The sequence below is a fragment of the Molossus molossus genome, unplaced genomic scaffold (genome assembly GCF_014108415.1).
Source record: "Molossus molossus isolate mMolMol1 unplaced genomic scaffold, mMolMol1.p scaffold_m16_p_14, whole genome shotgun sequence".
NCBI classification, from domain to species: Eukaryota; Metazoa; Chordata; class Mammalia; order Chiroptera; family Molossidae; genus Molossus; species Molossus molossus.
In genome coordinates, this window is record NW_023425349.1 from 9,242,244 (window position 1) to 9,266,413 (window position 24,170).

Consider the following 24,170-nt stretch of genomic DNA (forward strand, 5'->3'; position numbering starts at 1 on the left):
AATAATTTTTTAAAAAGAAATAATAACATGATTTCAGTACTTCAGATAATTAGGAGAAAAGGGTGCTAAGATATGTACAAAAATTCTGAGTCTCATATTTCAAAATTTGAAGATTTTAGAAACGTTAATTAGTACATATATGTAAATGTCCAGTATTTAGGATAGCATCCTATAATCAAACACGTTAACATGTCTGCAGCAAAACATGAGTATCCATTAGCACTAAATGAAATAATGAACAATTATAAATAGCCTCATGCTAGTTCATGCTAGGTTTTGCTACCAAATGAAGTATAAAAGACTCAGTTTTCAAATTATGGGAAGGGGATGGTGGGCTTGTTCTTCAAAACCTAATCAACTACACATTCATGTGTGAGAGGACTCCATTTAGAAACTAACACAAAATGTTTTACAAAAACAATATTTTTAAATCCCAATATGACTGCTTTTATGTCTTAAGAAGTAAATATTTAGGACAATCTAAGGAAAAAGAATGGTAAGGCCCTGACTGATGTGGCTCAGTTGATTGGACGTCATCCTACACACCATAAGGTCTCGAGTTCAATTCTGGTCAGGGTACATGCCCAGGTTGCTGGCTCGATCCCCAGTAGGGGTGTGCAGGAGGAGGCCAATCAATGTGTTGCTCTCTCGTCAATGTTTCTCTCTCTCCTCCTCTCCCTTCCTCTCTCTAAAAAATCAATAAAAATATTTTTAAAAAAAGAATGGTAGGGCCCTGGCCGGTTTGGCTCAGCGGTAGAGCACCGGCCTGCAGACCAACGAGACCTAGGTTCAATTCCAGCCAAGGGCGTGCACCTCGGTGGCAGTTCGTCCCTGGCCCAAGTCAGGGTTGTGCAGGAGGCAACCAGTCGATGTGTCCCTCTCACATCGATGTTTCTCTCTCTCTCCCTTTCTTTCCCTCTCTCCGTCTTAGTCTATCTGAAGAGTAACAGAAAAATATCCTCGGGTGAAAATTAAAAAATAAATAAATAAGAATAGTAGGAATCAATGAATATTATCATCATATTTTCTGTTCCCACCCCCACTGCCCTAATCAATTGGTTTTAAACTGAATGCCACATTACTAATAGCAAAAGCATACCTGCATCAGATTGAATCTTGCCACTTCATTAATAGGAGCATCAGAAATGATTCCATACTGTTCTGGGTTGACAACTGCAGGACAAATGAAGCAGGCCAATAGGAGATCAGTACACATTGCCCTGACCTCCCCAACTTCCAGTCTGTCTACACAGGAGAGGGTTTTGTACATCTGCGACACGATCCACCTCAAACTATGTGGAAAGCAGTATGTGTTCTGTTTGAGATAACCAATAAATTTGTTCACCAAAGCCACTAGTTTGGCCTCATTGGAATCCACCATTTCTTGAACCTTTTGCTTGAATCTATCTGAGCCTTTCTCTCCAAAGAGTTTTTCTTGTTGAGATGGGGAGAACCTCTCAATTAGTTTATTTGGATCTGTTTCCAGATGATCTTCATCTTCCACAAGCAGTTGCATGATTGGCTCATGTAAAGTAGCTGTGAGGAAAAGTTTGGCAGAAAACAGTCCTTCAGAAAAAAGTTTAAATAAGATGCTGAAGGCACAAGTTCCTCTCCTCAAAAGTCGCCGGGGGTTGTCACTTTCTTTAAGTTCAAATTCAATCAAGTATCTCAAAACCTGAAGGAGGTAGCTTTCATCTTCTTGCATAATGCAGTTGCCATAGAGGGAGGTAAAAACTGTGTAAATAACACTTTGTGTGTTCTCCTGATTAAGTTTCTCTCCAGCAACCAGAGAGGAGGCAATAAGACGAGGATTTTCCCTTAATCGACTCAAGAATTCTCCATAAGCAGTCTCCTGAAATCCCAATTGCTTATATCCATCAACAAACTGTGTATCTTCCAAAATCTTGGCATGTTGGCAACATTCAGCAGGGGAAGCTTCAGCACTAAAAAACAAGCAAACAAGCAAAATAATAAAGTTAACAACAATAATAATATAATACATATACTATATGTGACGTGAAATGTGAGTTGATTACAGTCCCAGCAATGACATCACTCTGAATTGCTAAGATCTTTCAGATTATTAGCCATTGAAAGTGAAAAGACAGAAAGAATGAATGAACAAACAAACACAAATTTCTCATATTAAATCAGATTCAATAAAAAGTACCAAGAAGCCCTGACCGGTTTGGCTCAGCAGTTAGAGCATCAGCCTGCGGTCCAGAGAGACCCGGATTCGGTTCCCGCTAAGGGGCTGTACCTTGGTTGCAGTTTGTTGCCAGCCCTGGTTGGGTCATGTGGGTGGCAGCCACTCAATGTGTTCCTTTCACATCGATGTTTCTCTCTCTCTCCCTCCCTCCCATTCTATCTGAACAAAATATCAAAAAATGTCCTCGGGTGAGGATAAAAAAAAAAAAAAAAAACATTAATGCTTAAGTTATAATTCTCTATAATAGTGCTTAAGTGATTTAATAAAAAAAATAAGCAAAGACTCATCTTAATGTTGATTTTAACTCTTAAACCAAGCTCTTTGTTGGAAATAGATTCATTTATTTACAGTTAGCAGTTAGCACAGAACCATAGTGGTTTATAAAATTTAAGACCTCCAAGTCTTTTCTTTACCTGGTTATGATAAGCCGATCCAAATTAATCCTCTGTTGTTTAGCAATCCATGCTGTACGATACAACTTTTCAGCTGTCTTAAGTACATCTGCATTGAGCCTCTGAATGAGTTGTTTCTCAGAGTTTACATATAAGCGTTCCTGCTTGAGGTGATGGGCCAGAGTATGAATATCTAACTTCACCATCTTCAAATGTGGAAAAGGTACAAAGGCTGATCACTAAGAGAAAAAAAGACAAATTTTTAATTGTTATGTTACAGAAACTGTTTTCCGAATCAAAAGAGATAGAATACATTAGCCTGGCCGGTGTGGCCCAGTGGATGGAGCACTGTCCCAGACTGAGAGGTCCTGGTTCGATTCCTGGTCAGGGCACATGCTGGGGTTGTGGGCTCGATCCCCAGTAAGGAGCGTGCAGGAGGCAGCCAATGGATGTTTCTCTCTCACATCAGTATTTCTCTCTCTCTCTCCCTTCCTTTCTCTCTAAAAAAATCAAAAAAACATATTTTAAAAAATAATAATTAAGCTATACGCCCTGCTCAGTGTGGCTCAGTTGGTTGGGCGTCATCCCATGCACTGAAAGGTTTCAGGTTTGATTCCTAGGGCACGTGTCCCAGTAGCAGGCTCAATCCCCAGTAGGGGAGGCAGCTGATCAATGTTCCACTCTCACATTGATGTCTCTCTCTTTCTCTCTCCCCCACCTCGCTCTCTTCATCTCTCTCTAAAAATCAATTTAAAAATCTTAAAAAGAAAAGAGCCCAGCCGGTGTGACTCAGTGGTTGAACATCAATGCATGCACCAAGAGGTCTCTGGTTCGATTCCCTGTCAGGGCACATTCCCATGTTGTGGGTTGGCAAATCTCCAGTGAAGGGCATGCAGGAGGCAGCCAGTCAATGTTCTCTCTCATCAATGTTTCTCTCTCTCTCTTCCTCTCACTCTCTCTATCTCTAAAATCAATAAAGAAAAAAAAAAAGCTACATTTAGTAGCATGGTTAACTCTAATTTTAAAGTAATCTCTATATTTATTTTATTACAGAAGCATTGTGGGTTCAGTATAGAAAAACTGGTAAATACAGATAAGCAAAAAGAAAAGCTCCTAACAAGGCCACTGCTCAGAGATAGCCAATGCAAAAACCTTGTGCGTGTCCTTCAAGCCCAGTGTCTACTTACTAACACTGCAGTTTTCTTGACTGCTCTTTCACACGGCAGTCACTCACCATGTTCTGTTGACTCTGTCTTCAAACTACATCTCAAATATAACTACTACTCTGAAGCTCTATAATCACCACTTCCTAACTGATCTCCCAGCTTCCTTTCTTAACAAAATGTGTTTGCTCCATAGCATAGAGTATCTTTTAAACTTCAGTCAGATCACTCTGTTCCCCTACTGGAAATCCTCCAAAGCCTCAGCATTTGCTGATCCCTTTGTCTGGAAGGCTATCCTTCCAGATATCTTCGCAAGGTTACTTCATGCAGGCCTTTACTTCGTGCAGGCCTCTCTGTTCAAATGTCTATTTAAAAAAGCCTTCTCACCCAGCTGGTGTGGCTAAGTGGTTGAGAGTTGACCCATACACCAAGAAGTCACCAGTTCAATTCCCGGCAGGGCACATGCCCAGGTTGTGGGCCCAATCCCCATTAGGAGGCATGCAGGAGGCAGCCAATCAATGTTATCTTGCATCAATGTTTCTCTCTCTCTCTCTCTCCCTTCCTCTCTTTCTAAACTCAGTAAAGAAAAAAAAACACAAGTTTTTTTTAAAAAGCCTTCTCAGCCCTGGCCAGTGTTACTCCGTGGTTAAGAGCATCAGCCCGCCCACCTAAGGGTCTCAGATCACATGGATGTTTTTCTCTTTCTCTTCCTCCCCATCCCCTGTCCCTCCTTTCCACCCTCTCTTAAAAAAATCAATGGAAACAAAGCAAACAAACAAACAAAAAGGCCTTCTCAGATAACTCTTTCTAAAATAGAAAATATCCCTTCCTATTCCTTCTTCTGGCTTTTTTTTTAAAGCAGTTGCCCCTATCTAGAATTATATTACAGATACCTACGTGCATGCTCATCATGCTTAGAGTATGACTCCCCTACTAAAAAGTAACGGCCACCAGAGCCAAGGCTTGTTCGTTTTGTTCATTCACAGCTGTAATCTCAGGGCTGAGGGGAAGGCAGGAGTTGAATAAATATTTGCCAAAGGAATGAATGATGTCACACTATTCTTGTTTACCTAGTAGCTAAATGAACTGATTAAAATAGCACACATATTTTAAAGCATTATTATTTAAGCTATGCCCTTAAACCTACAATGCCTGCCAGACCACAAATGTTTTTATCAATAATGGAAGTGCCTGTGGCCCAGAGAGCAGAATACAACATTGTGTCCAGATAGCAGGCAGTCATTAAGTTAGAAAAATATTTCCCATTAAGAATTAACCATTATGATCGTATACTTGAAAGTTGCTATGACAATAGGGCTTTAATATCCTCACCATAACACAACAAGATAATATGAGGTGAAGGACGTGTTGACTAAACCTTGCTGTGGTAAACATTTTACAATATATACGTGTATCAAATCATCACATTATATGCCTTAAATATATATTATATTTCAATTACATCTCAATAAAGCTGGGGGGAAAAGTGATTCCAGCCAATCAGATTCTTAAGTGCCCTTAATGGATCTATTTGGAATAGATAAAATACAATTTGTAGTGAATTTAGATTCTAAAAGAAAGGACAATCTAGACCACAGAATTCCCAATGTGTTTAGAGATCCAATGAAAATATGTTCATATATATAAAATAAATATTTTGGCGCTAAGACAAAAAAATTTAAACATTATGGCACCAGCTAAAAATTTATGTATTTATTTATTTATGATCCTCACCTGAGGACATTTTTGCATTTATCTTCAGATAGAGTGGGGGGAGGGGGGACACTGATGTAAGAGAGACACACCGAGTGGCTGCCACCCACACGACCCCAACCAGGGCCGGGGATAAACCAAGGTACATGCCCTTAGCGGGAACCAAACCCGGGACTCTCCAGTCCACAGGCCGACGCTCTAACCGCTGAGCCAAACTGGCCAGGGCACTAAAGATATATTTAAAGCTACTTTATTTTAAAAAATAGATTGAATAACTTTTAATTAAGTTTGGTTTCAGAAATCTTTATTTTAGTGAACTGCTGATGACTAGGAACATTTTAGATATTACCATCTAATCTGAATTTAACTGCTTTCAAAAATTACTTTCTTGTACCTTATCAATTCCTCAGCAAACTATGCAAAGATGTCATTCCAACTGTCCTATATAGTTAAAGCCCCACACCACTTTCCTCTCAAAAGATGTCTGTTTCACCAAGACAATTCACTATTAGTCATAAGGACATTGTGTACATTAAAAAAATTTAGTGACAAGCACATACATATACATATATATACACATATACATATACATAATCTTACTAATTCAGTATACAGAAAATGCATATGACTTTGTAACTTCCACGTGGAAACTCTAAGATCCTCTAGGGGGCTCTAAGTCCACAGACTAAGAAGAGAATCATTGAACAAATTGTTGTAATTATGAGAAATATTACAGTTAATGAAAACACTATTGAAATGGGCCCTTAAAGATCTGTATGCTTCATTCACTAGTTCATTCATTAGCTTCATACCTTGAGTACATATGTAATACATATTCTCTGAACCTCAATTTTTTTTTCATCTACACAACGTGGACACAATTATCTACATTCATTTTATGCCTGGTACAAGCGACATATCAGGTACTAGAGATACCAAAATAAGATAAAAATTAGTGTGTGCCATCAAGGACTTTTTAATCTAGTAGAATGAGACAGACATGCAAGCAAATGGCTACGCGAAAATGTTATTAAGTATGCTACTACTTATAGACTACATATGGGGAAGACAGAAGGAATGACGGAAGAATTAAATATCTACACCTAGTCTTAAAAGACAAGTTTCTGCCAGACATAAAGAGGATAGTAGGTGGGGTAGAATTCCAGACAGAGGAAGTCAAAGGCACAGGCACAGAGAATATATTTAGAGAACTACACGTAGCAAGCTAGTTTGGGGGCACATGTGTTTGTGTGTGTTAAGAGTGAAGTGGGGTAGGGGAGGAAGTGTATAATGAGAGATAAGGCTACAGACATATAAGGTACACAGAAGTTAGAGTTAAGAAACTTAGACTTAGCCCGGCCAGTGTGACTCACGGGTTGATTGTTGACCCATGCACCGAGAGGTCGCCGGTTCGATTCCCGGTCAGGGCACATGCCCAGGTTGTGGGCCCAATCCCCAATGGGGGCATGCAGGAGGCGGCCAACTGATGTTCTCTCTCATCGATATTTCTATCTCGCCCTCTCCCTTCCTCTCTTTCTAAAATCAATAACGAAAAAATATTTTAAAAGAAAGAAAGAAACTTGGACTTAGGTGATGGGAAAAGAGTTTTAAAGGGAATTGACATGATTACATTTGTATTTGAGAACATAAACTCTGGCAGTAAGGAAAAGGATGAGGAACCCTGGCTGGGTAGCTCAGATGGTTAGATCGTCATCCTGATTACACTGAAGTTGTGGGTTTGATCCCCAGTTAGGGCACATGTAAGAGTCAACCAATGAATGTATAAATAAGTGGAACAACAAATCTCCCTCTCTCTCTCTCAAAAGGAAAAGAATGAGAAGGTGGGGATGAGACTGGAGATGGAACTAGATCTAGATGAAGAGGGATTAAGAAATTGCTGATAGGCAAGAGGTGTTGCAGTAGTAATGGAAAGAACAGGACAAATTTAAGAGATGTTAGGAGGTAGAAATTATGAGATTTGTTGACACATATGGGGAAGTTTCCAATTCTGTAGACAATGGTGGGTGTGGTGTTCTCCATCACAACTGAGTATCATATGCAAAAACCCTTTATAAACTGAAATTGTGCCTGGTATGGTTCTAAGAACTTTACACACTTAATCTATATAATACCCTCTGAGATAGGTACTTGCAGATAAGAAAACTGAGGTCAGGGATATCAAATAACTTAAACAAGGACACACAGGTGAGAGGTGAGGGAGCCAGTACACTATTATTATTATTATCCTGATCTTTACAAGAACAACTCAGAAATCTTGTGGTTAAAAGGAAAATATCATATTTTTAAGAGGTGCATGCACAAGTATGGAAAAGTAAAGTGTTAGAATTCTTGCAATTGTACATGGTTCAGAAAAAAATCACAAGTAATTAAAAAATTTACCCTGGCCGGTTTGGCTCAGTGGTTAGAGCATCGGCCTGCAGTCCTGAGTGACCCAGGTTTGGTTCCCGCTAAGGGCGAGTACCTCAGTAGCAGTTTGTCCCCGGCCCTGGTTGGGTCGTGCGGGTGGCAGCCACTTGATGTGTCCCTTTCACATCAATGTTTCTCTCTCTCTTTCTCTCTTTCCCTCCCACTCTATCTGAACAACAACAACAAATAAAAAGGAAAAATGTCCTCGGGTGAGAATTAAAAAAAAAAGTAATTAAAAAATTCAGCAAAATGTAAACAACTATTGAGTCTGGGTGGGCCCTGGCCGGTTTGGCTCAGCGGTTAGAGCGTCAGCCTGCGGTCCTGAGAGACCCGGGTTCGGTTCCCGCTAAGGGCGCGTACCTCGGTTGCAGTTTGTCCCCGGCCCTGGTCGGTCGTGCGGGTGGCAGCCACTCGATGTGTTCCTTTCGCATCGATGTTTCTCTCTCTCCATCTGTTCCTCTCTCTCCCTCCCACTCTACCTGAACAAAAAATGGAAAAATGTCCTCCAGTGAGGATTAAAAAAAAAAAAAAATACATAAAAAAAATGAGTCTGGGTGGTGGGTATATAGTGATCGCTGTACTATCCTTCAATGGTTTATGTGTGTTAGAAATTTTCCAAAATGAGAAGATAAGAAAAAGTACTTTAGAAATTCTCAAACTGTACCCTCCTTGCTGCTTTAATACAATTTAATTCAACAAAAAATTATTGAGTTTTGCTGGTATCTAGCCAGGTCCCCTAATCTCAAGGAGCTCATAGTCTAATTACTATTCAAGAAGAGAGGACACATTAAATGTTTCCAATGTCACAGCAAAATATGAATCAATTTATGCAATTTAGAAAATAAAACCTTCAAATGTAGCTTCAATTAAAAAAATTAATACTTGAAAGCCCTATCTAATCTAAACAAGAACTTACATTTCAAACCTCGATAGTCCCAAATGTCTTTAAAGACATGTGTAGAGACATTTTGCCTTGGCCGGTTTGGCTCAGTGGTTAGAGCGTCGGCCTGCGGTCCTGAGAGACCCGGGTTCGGTTCCCACTAAGGGCACCTACCTCAGTTGTGGTTTGTCCCCGGCCCTGGTTGGTCGTGCGGGTGGCAGCCACTCGATGTGTTCCTTTCACATCGATGTTTCTCTCTCTCTTTCTCTGTTCCTCTCTCTCCCTCCCACTCTACCTGAACAAAAAATGGAAAAATGTCCTCAGGTGAGGATTAAAAAAAAAAAAAAGACACGTAGAGACATTTTAAATAAATCTAGAACACTAGACAAACTTGCTCAGAACTTTTTTATTTATTTTTTTATATGTGCCCCTAGTGGACACCAAACCCGGGACTCTCTGGTCCACAGGCCGACGCGCCAACCGCTGAGCAAAACTGGCAAAACTGGCCAGGGCAGTAAGAACTTTTTTTTTTTTTTTTAAATCCTCACTCGAGGACACTTTTCCATTTTTTATTCAGATAGAGAGGGAGGGAGAGAGAGAGAGAAACATCGACATGAAAGGGATACATCGAGTGGCTGCCTCCCGCATGACCCAACAGGGCCGGGGACAAACTGCAACCAAGGTATGTGCCCTTAGCGGGAACTGAACCCAGGTCTCTCTGGACCGCAGACTGATGCTCTAACTGCTGAGCCAAACCGCCCAGGGCAGTAAGAACTGTTTTTAATCAATGTCAAGAATTATAGGCTTTACCCTTTTCTTTCTATAATAAGCTGGTCAGAATGCTGTCAAATAACAAGTATGGCTTACCCTCCAAAACAGTATTTTTAAAAAATATATGTTATTTATTTATTTATGTTTTGAGAGAGAGGAAGGGAGAGGAAGAAAAACATTGATGTAAGAGTGAAATATAAATTGGCTGCCTTCTGCATGCCCCCTACCAGGGATGGAGCCCAAAACATGGGCATGTGCCCTTGACCAGAAATCAAACCGGCATCCTCCTGGTATATGGGATGACACCTAGTCAACTGAGCCACACCAATCAAGGATCTTTCCTCTTTATAATTCTTTATAATTCCTCTGTAAAAGCAAATTTAGTCCCAGGAATCCAGACAATTGAAAAATTTCCTAATGTGTTTCTCTGCCTAATTCTTCTCTCTCCAATCTATCCTATACTGAAAGGTTAGTATTTCCAAAGCACCAACTTTGATATAAACCTCCCCAATCCCTCCCAAGTGACAGAACATACTAAATCATCTGCAAAAGACAGAAGGAAGCCTGTGTGCCCAATTAAGACCACCCCTTGATTAATTCTCCAGGTTTCCAATAGCAGGAGTCAAAAATGGAAACCCCAGAAAACTCCACATATAATTGGCAAAAAGATCTCTTCTCATCCTTCCATCAACCCGTACAGCCAACTCCAACAAAATCTACCCTGGACTACCAGGTCTTAATTTAGCCTGATCTGCATTTCTGTTCATATCAATCACAATAAGAATTTGTTTCCTGAAATTTGCAAACATGTTATAAGTTAGATCATTTCTTTTTGGGTGGTTAAAAATCAGACTTTGGCCCTGGCCGGTTTGGCTCAGCGGTTAAAGCGTCAGCCTGCAGTCCTGAAAGACCCGGGTTCGGTTCCCGCTAAGGGCGCGTACTCGGTTGCAGTTTGTCCCCGGCTCTGGTCAGTCGTGCGGGCGGCAGCCACTCGATGTGTTCCTTTCACATCGATGTTTCTCTCTCTCTCTCTGTTCCTCTCTCTCCCTCCCACTCTACCTGAACAAAAAATGGAAAAATGTCCTAGGGTGAGGATAAAAAAAAAAAAAAAACAAAATCAGACTTTGAACATCTGTAATATTAAATTCAGTTCTGCAAAATATATTCTACAGCCCTGGCCAGTTTGGCTCAGCGGTTAGAGCGTCGGCCTGCGGTCTGGAGAGACCCGGGTTCAGTTCCCGCTAAGGGCACATACTTCGGTTGCAGTTTGTCCCCGGCTCTGGTCAGTCGTGCGGGCGGCAGCCACTCGATGTGTTCCTTTCACATCGATGTTTCTCTCTCTCTCTCTGTTCCTCTCTCTCCCTCCCACTCTACCTGAACAAAAAATGGAAAAATGTCCTAGGGTGAGGATAAAAAAAAAAAAAAAAAAAATCAGACTTTGAACATCTGTAATATTAAATTCAGTTCTGCAAAATATATTCTACAGCCCTGGCCAGTTTGGCTCAGCGGTTAGAGCGTCGGCCTGCGGTCTGGAGAGACCCGGGTTCAGTTCCCGCTAAGGGCACATACTTCGGTTGCAGTTTGTCCCCGGCCCTGGTTGGTCGTGCAGGTGGCAGCCACTCGATGTGTCCCTTCATGTCGATGTTTCTCTCTCTCTCTCCCTTCCTCACTCTCCCTCCCACTCTATCTGTACAAAAAATGGAAAAATATCCTCGGGTGAGGATAAAAAAAAATATATATATATATATATATATATATATATATTCTACAAAATAAAACTGATTACACCCATGTAAATTAAATCATATTTTAAGCTTTTCAACTCATGTTATGAAAACTTATCAATGAGAGTCCTGTGGGGAAATTTTAGTTGAAGGAGTGAAGTACATTGGGGTTCTAAATCCTTCCACAATAGCAAACTAAGGCCTGTGGGCCAAATTCAGCTACCTGCCTGTTTGCATACATAAAGTTTTATTAGAACAGAGTCATGTCTATTAGTTTATAAATTATCTATAACTGCTTTCATGCTACAGTAGCAGAGCTGAACAGTTGCCAGAGTCCATATGGCCCACAAAGCCTAAAATATTTACTATCTGGCCCTTTACAGAAAAGGTCTGCCAACTCCTGATAAGCAAACATGCCTACTCTAATACAGAGCACAGAAAAGAAGCACAGCCTGATAAGATAAAATGTGTGAATTAGAAAATAGATGAAAAGTTCCAAGGAGGATACACATTACAAATGTTAGCAAGTAAGTCTGAAGAAACTCCTGTGACTCAAGAGAAGGACTCTAAAGTAGGACATTATTTCAAATGTTTTATGAAATGATAATCATGTTTCATGTTTTCTCTGTTGAAAATTTCTAATTAAAGGCATCCCTAGTTAATGATATGTACCTAATATTTCTAAACTCTAAGTAACAGCTAGACTTCAGTAAAGAAACTAATCATCTCTTTATTAATCTAATAAGTCCAATAATAACTTTATAAATGAGTCAATAAGAGAAGGCCACCTGCTACTTGATTATTTTATGCAGAGACTACTTCAAACAACTTGGCAGAAAGGATACCAAAACTGCAGTGTGAAGGTCTGAAGCATTTCAGACTGGGCTCTCACTCCCACCAGCAATGTGATTTGTGGCTAGTCACTTCACCTAAGTTTCCATTTTGTCATCTTCAAATTTGGGATAATGTCCTTATCTATCTCACTACTAAATGGTACAGTTCACATGAGATGACTGTGAAGTGTAAATGACTGTATGGTATAGAACATTATTATGCTTGTCAATTAAAAGGTAGGGTAATTTTTATCATTTCACTAGGACACAGTGAGACAGACTCCATGTCCATCACACAACTAAATTGACCAAAATGAACCTTTCCATGAAAACAAGTGGGACATGTCAAAGTCGTAAGTAAAGAGGTAAGATAGACTATTTGTGCCCTGGCAAGTTTGGCTCAGCAGTAGAGCATCGGCCCCTGGACCAAAGAGTCGTGGGTTCGATTCCAGTCACGGGCATATACCTCAGTTTGTCCCCTGCCCTGGTTGGGTCATGTGGGTGGCAGCCAGTCAATATGTCTCTCTCACATGAATGTTTCTCTCCCTCTCTCTCCCTTCCTCCCACTCTGTCTGATGATAAATAGAAAAATATCATTGGGTGAGGATTAAAAAAAAAGACTACTTGGTAACATAATGGAACCTACACTTAAAAGACTTATTAAAAGTAAACTATAGCCCTGGCCGGGTTGGCTCAGCGGTTAGAGCGTCGGCCTGCAGTCCTGAGAGACCCGGGTTCGGTTCCCGCTAAGGGCGCGTGCCTCGGTTGCAGTTTGTCCCTGGCCCTGGTTGGTTGTGTGGGTGGCAGCCACTTGATGTGTCCCTTTCACGACAATGTCTCTCTCTCTCTCTCTTCCTCTCTTTCCCTCCCACTCTATCTGAACAAAAAATGGACAAATGTCCTTGGGTAAGGATAAAAAGAAAAGAAAAGTAAACTATAGGCCAACTATTTTTTTGTTTTTAAATAAATGTTCTTTATTGATTATATAGAGAGAGGAAGTGAGAGGGAGAGAGAAATATCGATGAGAGAAAACATCGATTGGCCGCCTCCTGCATGCCTCCCACTGGGGATTTGGCCCACAACCTAGGCATGTGTCCTGACCAGGAATTGAACCGGTGACCTCTTGGTGCATGGGTCAATGCTCAACCACTGAGCCACACAGGCCGGGCTAGGTCAACTATCTTTATTATCTTTTTAAAATGTTTTTATTGACTTTTAGAGAGAGGAAGAGAGAAGGAGAGAATTGGCTCAGCAGTTAGAGTGTTGGCCTGCGGTCCGGAGAGACCCGGGTTCGGTTCCCGCTAAGGGCGCGTACTTCGGTTGCAGTTTGTCCCCGGCCCTGGTTGGTCGTGCGGGTGGCAGCCACTCGATGTGTCCCTTCACGTCGATGTTTCTCACTCTCTCTCCCTTCCTCTCTCTCCCTCCCACTCTATCTGTACAAAAAATGGAAAAATATCCCCGGGTGAGGATAAAAAAAAAAAAGAAAAAGAGAGAAGGAGAGAAACATCGATATAAGAGAGAAACACTGACATATTGCCTCCCACATGCACTCCAGTGGTAGGTTGAACCCACAACCTGGGCATGTGCCCTGACTGGAATTGAACTGGCGAACTTTCAGTGCTCAAGATGATGCTCTACTAACTGAACCACACTGGACAGGCCTAGGCCAACTATCTTTAATCTAAGAGCATTTTAAGTAACACAATATACCATACAGAAGAATTGTTTTGAAATCTGAGCCCAGCTGGTATGGCTCAGTGGTTGAGCATCGACCTATGCACCAAGAGATCATTGGTTCAATTCCTAGTCAGGGCACATGCCTGGGTTGCAGGCTCAATCCCCAGTGGGGGCATGCAGGAGGCAGCCGATCGATGTTGATGCTTTTCTCTCTCACTGATGTTTCTATCTCTCTCTCTCCCTCTCCCTTTCTCTCTCTCTAAAAAATCAATAAAAAACACTTAAAAAGCAAGAAATTTGAGAATAAAGCATCGCTTGCAAATAAATTAATGTGTCTAATTTAAGATGATCCAAGTAAAATTGCACAAATAATGACATATAATTACCACATTACTAAACGTAATATGATATCCTGAGTGGGGTCTTGGGAACAGAAAAAGGATATCTAGTAAAAACTAAGGAAATCTGAACAAAGTATGAACTTTGGTTAACAATAGAGTATCAATATGGTTCACTAATTATATCAAATATACCATACTAATATAAGATGTTAATACTATGTCCAGCCAGTGGCTCAGTGGTTGAGCACTGACCCATGTACCAAGAGGTCGCTGATTCAATTCCAGGTCGGGGCACGTGCCTGGGTTTCAGGCTTGATCCCCAGTATGGGGCATGCAGGAGGCAGTCAATCGATGTTTCTCTCACATCGATGTTTCTCTCTCTCTCTATCCCTTCCTCTCTTTCTAAAACAAACAAACAGAAAAAATCACCCTGGCCAGTTTGGCTCAGCGGTTAGAGCGTCGGCCTGCGGTCCAGAGAGACCCGGGTTCGGTTCCCGCTAAGGGCACATACTTCGGTTGCAGTTTGTCCGGCCCTGGTTGGTCATGCGGGTGGCAGCCACTCGATGTGTCCCTTCACGTCGATGTTTCTCTCTCTCTCTCTCCCTTCCTCTCTCTTCCTCCCACTCTATCTGTACAAAAAATGGAAAAATATCCTCGGGTGAGGATTAAAAAAAAAAAAAAAAATCAATAAAAGATATATTTTAAAGTACACAAATAATATACTTCTAAATCCAAGCATCCAATTTAGCAAACACTTTTCAGTAAGAAAAAGTATGCAAAATGAGAAAGCATTTGAACACTAATTTATTACAATTTCCAACAACCACCATCTATCATATGATGTAACATTTGGTAATACACTGTAGTGTTTAAACTAGCACACTAAAAATACTTTTCCTTTCAATTCACTATGATCAGATATGAAACCCAGAAACTTCACAACACAAAATTTCCATAGCTACATTACAGTTTGCACTAATTCCTGGTCAACTGAAGCAAGGCAAATATATTTCCAAGCCAGAAAAAAAATCCAGTTTTTATATTAATTTTCTCTTAATAACAAACTTTTAAAAAAGCTATTATAAATAAAAATGGTTGGACTTGAAGAAAAGAGTTTTAGCCCGGCTGGTGTGGCTCAGTGGTTGAGTGTTGACCCATGGACCAAGAGGTCACTAGTTTGATTCCCAGTCAGGGTACACGCCCAGGTTGTGGGCCTGATCCCCAGTGAGGGGCATGCACGAGGCAGTCAATCGATGTTCTCTCTCACCAATGTTTCTCTCTCTCTCCCTCTCCCTCTTCTCTCTCTAAAATCAATAAAGAAAAAAAATTTTTTAAAAAGAGTTTTAATTTACTGGTGGAAAAATACTGTATATGGGTGCTTAAGAAATAAATAAAAATTGCCCTGGCCAGTTTGGCTCAGCGGTGACAGTGATGACCTGTGGACAGGAAAGTCGTGGGTTCAGGCATGTACCTCGGTTGTGGTTTGTCCTTGACCCTGGTTGGGGTCGTGTGGGTGGCAGCCAGTTGATGTGTCTCTCGCGCGTAGATGCTTCTCTCTCTCTCTCTCTCTCTCTTCCTCCCTTTCTCTCCCTCCCGCTCTATCTGAAGATAAAAGCAAAAAAAATGTCCTCGGGTGAGGATAAAACAAACAAAAAGAAATAAATAAAAATATAAGTTCCACACATTTCAGGAACCAACTAGGTGCTTTACACGAATATTTGCATTTAATCTGTATAACACTCCTGAAAGGTAGGTATTCTTCAGAGATGAGGAAATTAAATAATCTGCCCAAGGTCAAATTAACAACTGGTAAAACTGGCTCACCCAGCTTTAATGTATGGTCAAGGCCACTTCTAATCATCCCACTCTTTTTTTTTTTTTTAATCCTCACCCAAGGACAGACACCCTTTCAACCTTTCGTTCAGATAGAGTGGGAGGGAGGAAGAGAGAGAGAGAGAAACATTGATGTGAAAGGGACACATTGAGTGGCTGCCACCTGCACGACCCATCCAGGGCCAAGGACAAACTGCAACCAAGGCACGCGCCCCTAGCAGGAACCGAACCCAGGGCTCTATGGACCGCAGGCCAACGCTCCAACCGCTGAGCCAAACTGGCCAGGGCCCACTCCTTCTTTTTTTAAAATATGTTTTTATTGAATTTTTTAGAGAGAGGAAGGGAGAGATAGAAACATCAATTGTCTGCCTCCTGCACACCCCCTACTGGGGATTGAGCCTAAAATCCGGGACCTCTCAGTCCATGGGACAATGCTCAATCCACTAGTACCTGGACAACCGCCCTTTCTTTGAAAGTTTAAAACTAGCTCGCAAAGTCAGGTTTAGTCCTTAGTAGGACTAAATAAGTAACGTGAATTCCCTCAAATTCTATGAGAAAGGGATATGTGAAAATTTAGAAAAAGTTACTAGAAATTAATCCCTTAAGTCCCTCATTTTACATCTCCTATCCCACCTCCCAACATTTCTCCACTTCCTCCAAATCAGATGTTGCTGCCATACTATTTCCAAAAGTCTTCAACATTTGCACATGCTATTATACAGGCCTAAGAGGCCCATATCCTCCCTATTTTCAAGTGAACTCAGATTTATCCTTTAAGACCCAGCCTCCAAATCTCTTCACTCTGAAACTCTGGGGGAATTGATCTGGCCAACAGAGTATATCCCTTCCTCACCTATGACACTAAATAACACTGAATCACTAAGAGGGAAAGTTACTCCATTGAGTCTTTTTCAGTCCTTCTGTTTTCAACATGGAGAAAATATAAGTAAAATGCCAACCTATCTTCAACACTTCCCTAACACTTGCTAACCTTTCCTTTTAATTAAAGGATGGCAGGCCTCAAACTCAGCACCTTCTGGGGACAGTGGCTAGCTATTTTTTATAATATTGTTTTGTTTTTATTATATTTAAGTTGCATTCTATTTAGGGTAAGATATGTTAATCTTTCATTCTGGTAGTAACATAAAGTTTCTTTCAAAATATTTTTAAAGTGTTTCTACAGTGTTGGTCTACGGTCTGGAGAGGCCCGGGTTAGGTTCCCGCTAAGGGCACATACCTTGGTTGCAGTTTGTCCCCAGCCCTGGTTGGGTCGTGTGGGTGGCGACCACTCGATGTGTCCCTTTCACGTCGATGTTTCTCTCTCTCTCTTTCCCCCCCACTCTATCTGAACAAAATATCGAAAAATGTCCTTGGGTGAGGATTAAAAAAAATTTTTTTAATAAAATAAAGTGTGTCTACAAAGGAAGACAATAAATTAATAATAGTACAAGTAGTATGCAGATTTGGGAAAAATCATGATGTTGTTCCAGGATTAAGCATATGAAATATTTTTACATACTGATGACTATACCCTGACAGAACTTTTACTTTGTCAGTAACTTTTTTCACTCATTATATGGGGACTTTCCTCATTTATGTATTTATGTAATATTCACATTAATGTGATAGGGCCAAAAGGACATGACTGCTGTTTTTAAATAACCTACTACAATGTTAGCTCCTGTATTTTATCAATCAAATAAATTTAATTCGAAGATTTACATTACCTGCGACTTTTCAGGGATCTAGCCAATCCATACAAGAGATGGGTATCCCTTGCAAATACATTTTATTTTTTTTTCTTTGTTGATATTTAGAGAGAGAGAGAGACAGGAAGGGAGAAGGAGAGAGAGAGAGAAATATTGATGAGAGAGAACATCAACTGGCTGCCTCCTGCATGCCCCTCACTGGGGACTGGGCCCACAACCTGGGCATGTGCCCTGACCAGGAATTGAATTGCCAACTTTTTAGTGCATGGGTTGATGCTCAACCACTGAGCAACACCAGCCGGGTGCAAATACATTTTATAAACATAAATAATGATGTTGAATTACAAGGTTTTGTATGCATGTGTTTTCCCTTACAGGACTTACTCTTTGGCCAGATTGTAGACCCAATCATCCCCAGTAGGGGGCATGCCAGAGGCGGCCCATCAATGTTCTCTCTCATCAAAGTTTCTATCTCTTTCTCCCTCTCCCTTCCTCTCTCTCTAAAATCAATAAAGAAAAAAATAAATTAAAAAAAAAAAAAAAGACATCTCCTTCAGTGCAGGAACAGTTTCTTACTCATTTTATGTTTCATTAAGCCACATGATCTAAAAATTATCAGGTATTAAAAATAATGAACTCGGCCCGGCCGGTGGGGCTCAGTGGTTGAGCGTCGACCCACGCACCAAGAAGTCGTCAGTTCAATTCCCTGTCAGAGCACATGCCCAGGTTGTGGGCCTGATCCCCAGTGGGGGACATGCAGGAGGTAGCCAATCGATGTTACCTTTCATCGATGTTTCTATCTCTATCTCCCTCTCCCTTCCTCTCTCTCTAAAATCAATAAATAAAAAATAATCTACTGTTATTTTTTATTTTTTTATCCTCACCCAAGGACACTTTTCGATATTTTGTTCAGATAGAGTGGAAGGGAGGAAGGGAGGGATGGAGGGAGGGGGAGAGAGAGAGAGAGAGAAACATCTACATGAAAGGGACACATCGGACACATCGAGTGGTTGCCACCCACACGACCCAACCAATGCCAGGGACAAACTGCAACCGAGGTACGTGCCCTTAGCGGGAACCAAACTTGGGTCTTTCCAGACCGCAGGCCAATGCTCCAACCGCTGAGCCAAACCAGCCAGGGCAATAAAAAATATTTTAAAAAATACTAATAACAAGCTCATCTCTTTCCAAATGTATGGACAGACAAGTACTGTAAACTTTAACACATTTCCTTCACCAAATGTTTATATAACATCTACTATGTGCTAGGTAAGGTCTTGCTCTTGAGCGGCTCACATTCTCATGACATTCTAATGACAATTTCAAGTGGTTTTCACAGACCAGATTTCTATATATATTCTTTTTAGAATCCTTTGTCATTCCTTTCACTGGCCATTTAAATCCCACTTACAGCATCTGGGCCCAGCTCAAACCGAGGGGCCTTTACTGGCCTTTCTCTTGACTCAGATTATATCTCATTTGGGCTCATCTCTATCATAGCATTTTACAGTTTCTAACAAAATGTTACCTCAACAAATCTCCAAGTGTCCTGAAGTAAGGACATAGTCCTCTTGGTATCCCCATTACTTAGCAGAGGGACTAGCTTTTAGCAGGTGCTGAATAAATGTTTGAGTTTATAAATAACTAATAAATGACTGAATGATGAAGAGTAATGCTCTAGTTAGCAATGAACCAAGCTACTGCTAACTCAGCTCCAAAATGATTAAGAAACAGTAACTGAATTTAACTTAAAAACATCTTCTAACTTTCCAATGAGCATATTTGAAATAATTTAATGAACCAAAAATATATTTCATCCCAATTAAGAAATGCATATCAATATAGATAAAAATGGAAACAAGTGATATTTTAATATCTTTAGTTGCTATATTTGAAACAAGAGTAAAACATTGTAGAAGAAAGAATGGACTTAGTAACAACTGTTCTTGGCACAAGTACAGGGAATTGAAAGGCAGACTACTTTAAAGATGCAAGTAATATAAAGCTAGATAGAACTCAAAACTCAAATCAACATTACCGACTTTTTATCATAACAAAATTCCAGATCCTAACAAAAATAAATAAAATCCAAACAGATGTTGATTTTACCCCCAATACACTACTAACTTTCCAGAGCTAAAGAAGACAGGCTAACCACAAAAATAATGAACACTAATTATCAGGTATAACATCACAAATGGCTGTGGGTTAAGCCAGATTTCAATATATGACTCAGTTGATAGAATATCAAAACATCTGGCTCTGGCCAGTTTTGCTCAGTGGTTGGAGCATCATTCTGCAGACTGAAGAGTCTCAGGTTCAATTTCTGATCAAGGGCATGTATCTGGGTTGCAGGTTCCATCCCCAGCCCCGTCCAGGGTCATGGAGGAAGCAACCAATCAATGTGTCTCTCTCACATTGATGTCACCGCCCCCCCTCGCTTCCACTAAAAAGTCAATGGAGCCCTGGCCGGTTTGGCTCAGCGGTTAGAGCGTCTTAGAGCGTCGGCCTGCGGTCCGGAGAGACCCGGGTTTGGTTCCCGCTGGGGGCACGTACTTCGGTTGCAGTTTGTCCCGGGCCCTGGTGGGTCGTGCGGGTGGCGGCCGCTCGATGTGTCCCTTCACGTCGATGTTTCTCTCTCTCTCTCCCTTCCTCTCTCTCCCTCCCACGCTATCTGTACAAAATATGGAAAAATATCCTCAGGTGAGAGTTAACAACAACAACAACAAAATCTGGACAGCTCGGTTGGTTGAGAATCATCCCATGCACTGAAAGGTCACCAATTCAATTCCTGGTCAGGACACATATCCAGATTTCAGGTTTAATCCCCAGTCAGGGTGCGTATGGGACGCAACTAATCAATGTTTCTTACTCTCTCCCTCTTCCTTTCTCTCTCGAATATGCATTAGTTAGCAAATATTGTTTCCTCACTATGCCAGTTCAAAAATCTTGACTCTTAGCCTGGCGGGTGTGGCTCATGCACTAAGAGGTCACCAGTTTGACTCCCAGCACATGCCCAGGTTGTGGGCAAAATCCCCAGTGAGGGGCAGGCAGGAGGCGGCCAATAGATGTTCTCTCTTACTGATGTTTCTATCTCTTTCTCCCTCTCCCTTCCTCTCTCTCTCTAATATCAATAGAGAAAAAAAGTTTTTTAATTAAAAGAAAGAAAAAAAGTCAAAGCATATAGTATATGTATGTATATGTGAGAAAGAAAGCTTTCATTTTTGCATTGTTTTACCTTCTTTTGTTGTTAATCCTCACCCAAGGATATTTTTCCACTGATTTTTTTAGATAGAATGGAAGGGACAGAGGGAGGGAGAGCGAGAAGAGAGAAACACGGATGTGAGAGAGACACATGGATCGGTTGCCTCCCACATGACCCTGACTGGTGGCCGGGGATGGGAATGGGGATCTAACCTGCAACCCAGGTATGTTCCCTTGACCAGGAATCAAAGCCAAGACCCTCCAGTCCACAGATGCCCCTCTAACCACTGAGCAAACCTGCCAGGGCATTTTAGTTGGTTTTTTAAAACAAAGAACATTTATTACTTCAGTAATTTTTTAAAAAGAAAAGAAAAAACATAAAAACTTGACACTAAGCTCTTCCCCACTGAAAGATCTGCTAGTGTAATTATTTAAACACTCAGGACCAGACAAATGCTATAAATAATAATATATTTAAGATGTGAAAATTTTCCAATGGAACCAAAGCACAGAGTCCTTAATTTCTAGACATCGTTCAACAATGACAAGCTACACACCAATAAGCAGAACTGTAAAGGTATTAAAATGATATCCCTTTATTTCCCAGAGGCAATAAGTGATACAAAAATATCCACCTAGTCCAGAAATGGGTATCAGGAACTTTCACAATTAGATAAATTTTATTAATCTAAAAGTAAATACCACTAATCTAATTTCCTCCTATTCAACCATCTCTAGTAACAATTCATTAAGACATATATAAATCTGAAATCAAGATACACCAAATAACTGAAGAAAAACCTAAAACTCTTAGAACCCTCTGCAAACTTTTGAGAGGAAGAATTCACCACCCACATGCTTTGAGGAAGCTTTGGCTACATTTTTGCTGAGCTGTAATACTGGTAAAGCCTGTTTCAAAATATAAGAATCCACCCTCAAAATTAAGGGATACATGTAAACAGCAGTCTGTCAGGTCCATTTCATCACATTTACAAGAATGGTGGTTCATAAAATTATAAAAACTTATTATCAAATTTCAAACAAGATTACTACTACTGACTATGTTAACCTAAAAGGAACTTTCTGGAACACACACACACAAATTTTCTAATTAGTTAAAGTATTTTTTCAAAAAGAAATAAACCATTAAGATCCCTCCATAGCATTATGAAATGTGTAATTTTAAATAGTTTATATAATGCCTAGAAAAAAAAATAACTCGATAAATGTTAGCTATTATTATTACTACTATTATGATGTTTTGAAATGATGGAACAGAAACTTACTCATAGAGAGGCTTAATAAGTCACTTTCCACCAGAATCCCAGTTAGCCTATCACAACCTTGAACACTTAGACATTAGAGGAGTCAAAGATTCCTTGGATTCTAAAGGAGGTGGTAAAAATGAAGTAATTTCTCAAAGAGAATTTATCTATTCTTTCCTAAGTTTTTCTGGTACAGAAATCAATACTTGTAAACATTTTGCGAATGTACCTTAAATACTATGACTTTTAGACCTGATATATCTTTGTGAAGTTGTCAGGATTTGTAAGCAATAGAAGTAAAATCGAGAGATGGGTCACAGTCCTGTATTAGAAAGTGAAAGCAGACAGTTCAAGGTGGGTTAAAAACAGAGTAATTTAGCTTAAGTTCTAAAACTTTAAAAACACATATATTTGTATAAAATTAAGATTACTTGGGAAGCCTTGGCCAGTTTTGCTCAGCGGTTAGAGCGTCGGCCTGCGGTCCGGAGAGACCCGGGTTCGGTTCCCGCTAAGGGCATGTACTTCGGTTGCAGTTTGTCCCCGGCCCTGGTTGGTCGTGCGGGTGGCAGCCACTCGATGTGTTCCTTTCACGTCGATGTTTCTCTCTCTCTCCCTTCCTCTCTCTCCCTCCCACTCTATCTGTACAAAAAATGGAAAAATATCCTCGGGTGAGGATAAAAAAAAAAAAAGATTACTTGGGAAGATAACTTGACTCTGATCCTGGAAAAAAAGGGAATCAAGATAATATCCCTCAACGAATTTTTTTGTCTTTTAAAATGTCTAATAGAAAAAACACAATTTAATCCTTTCAAAGACTCACAGAAAATACACTGAAAACAAATTAATAAGGAAAAAGAACTGAACACGTTTGACAGCATGTTTTCCACTAGTCTGCAGCGTGGGTGTCCTGGCATTAAATGGGAGCAAGACCAAGCAAGCACCTTTAGGACAGTCATCTTAGATTAGTGAGCAGACATCTTGCCTGTTTTCACAGTTACAACAGTATGCTTAAAGCCTTACCTTTTAAAAATGGCTTAAAAAAAATATGTATGCGTTGAAGTTTCATATTCAAATTTAAAAAGAAAATGACATTATAAAGACCCCTAGAAAAGCCTGTAATTTTTTAAAACATTTGCTCAACCATTCATTCATATATATTAAATAAAAGAACTTGAAGTATCAAGTTCGATAGATATTCACCACTTCTTTTAACCTCTGCATTTCAGAGTTCAATACATGGTTTCAGCTTAGAACAATGAAAAACTGCACTTCTGAACATGTTTTTACAAAGTCTTTTTTTTTTTTTTTTTTTTTGGGTACATGCCTCTAGCAGGAACCAAACCCCGGGACTCTCTGGTCCTTAGGCCGACACTCCAACTGCTAAGCCAAACCGGCCAGGGCTACAAAGTCTTATTAACACAAAATAAAACATTCAGAAAAATCAGAGGTAAGCATAAAGAAGGAAATTTTAATTATGTATAATTTTAAAAAACAAAATTCAAACAGCTTGGTACCTAAAACTTCTTTTAAAATGTATAGATGATACAGAAATTAGTGGCCCTATTCCTTTACAAATAAAAACATCTTGATTAGGATTAAAGAGTTAAAGTGCAAATAATTCTAAGGAAACACAAGTTGAGGCAGTTCAAGTGTGAAAAAATACTGACATCCTTCTTGCCTAAGAAAAAAATAACTCCAGAAAAGAAAATATGTGTAGTAAAAAAAACAAAGTTGAAAGGGAAAAAAATAATTATCCATTTGAGAAAAATATTTTCAAGGACTGGTCTTTCCAAGCAAGTAAGAAGGATTCCATCTATATCAGGCTTTTTTTTTTTTTTTAATCCTCACCAAGGACATCTTTCGATATTTTGTTCAGATAGTTCAGATAGAGCGGGAGGGAAAGGAAGAGACAGAGAGAGAGAAACATCGACATGAAAGGGACTCACTGACTGGCTGCCACTCACATGACCCAACCAGGGCTGGGGACAAACTGCAACCGAGGTACATGGCCTTAGCGGGAACTGAACCC

At 40.2% G+C, this 24,170-nt stretch overlaps 1 protein-coding gene across 12 annotated transcripts in view; it reads right to left on the reverse strand.

The window, feature by feature from the left end:
- Nucleotides 1-24,170, reverse strand: part of GAPVD1 (GTPase activating protein and VPS9 domains 1) — an 82,106-nt gene that overhangs the window by 49,892 nt on the left and 8,044 nt on the right. For all 12 annotated transcript variants that reach the window (XR_004959462.1, XR_004959463.1, XM_036260315.1 and 9 more), the window contains exons 2-3: nucleotides 2,623-2,840; nucleotides 1,100-1,943 (exon numbers count right to left, since the gene is read on the reverse strand). Coding sequence is in view for 10 of the 12 variants with exons in the window: in XM_036260315.1 (XP_036116208.1) it covers nucleotides 1,100-1,943; nucleotides 2,623-2,807 (1,029 nt within the window). In the remaining 2 variants the exon portion in view is untranslated. The remainder of the gene's footprint in view (nucleotides 1-1,099; nucleotides 1,944-2,622; nucleotides 2,841-24,170) is intronic.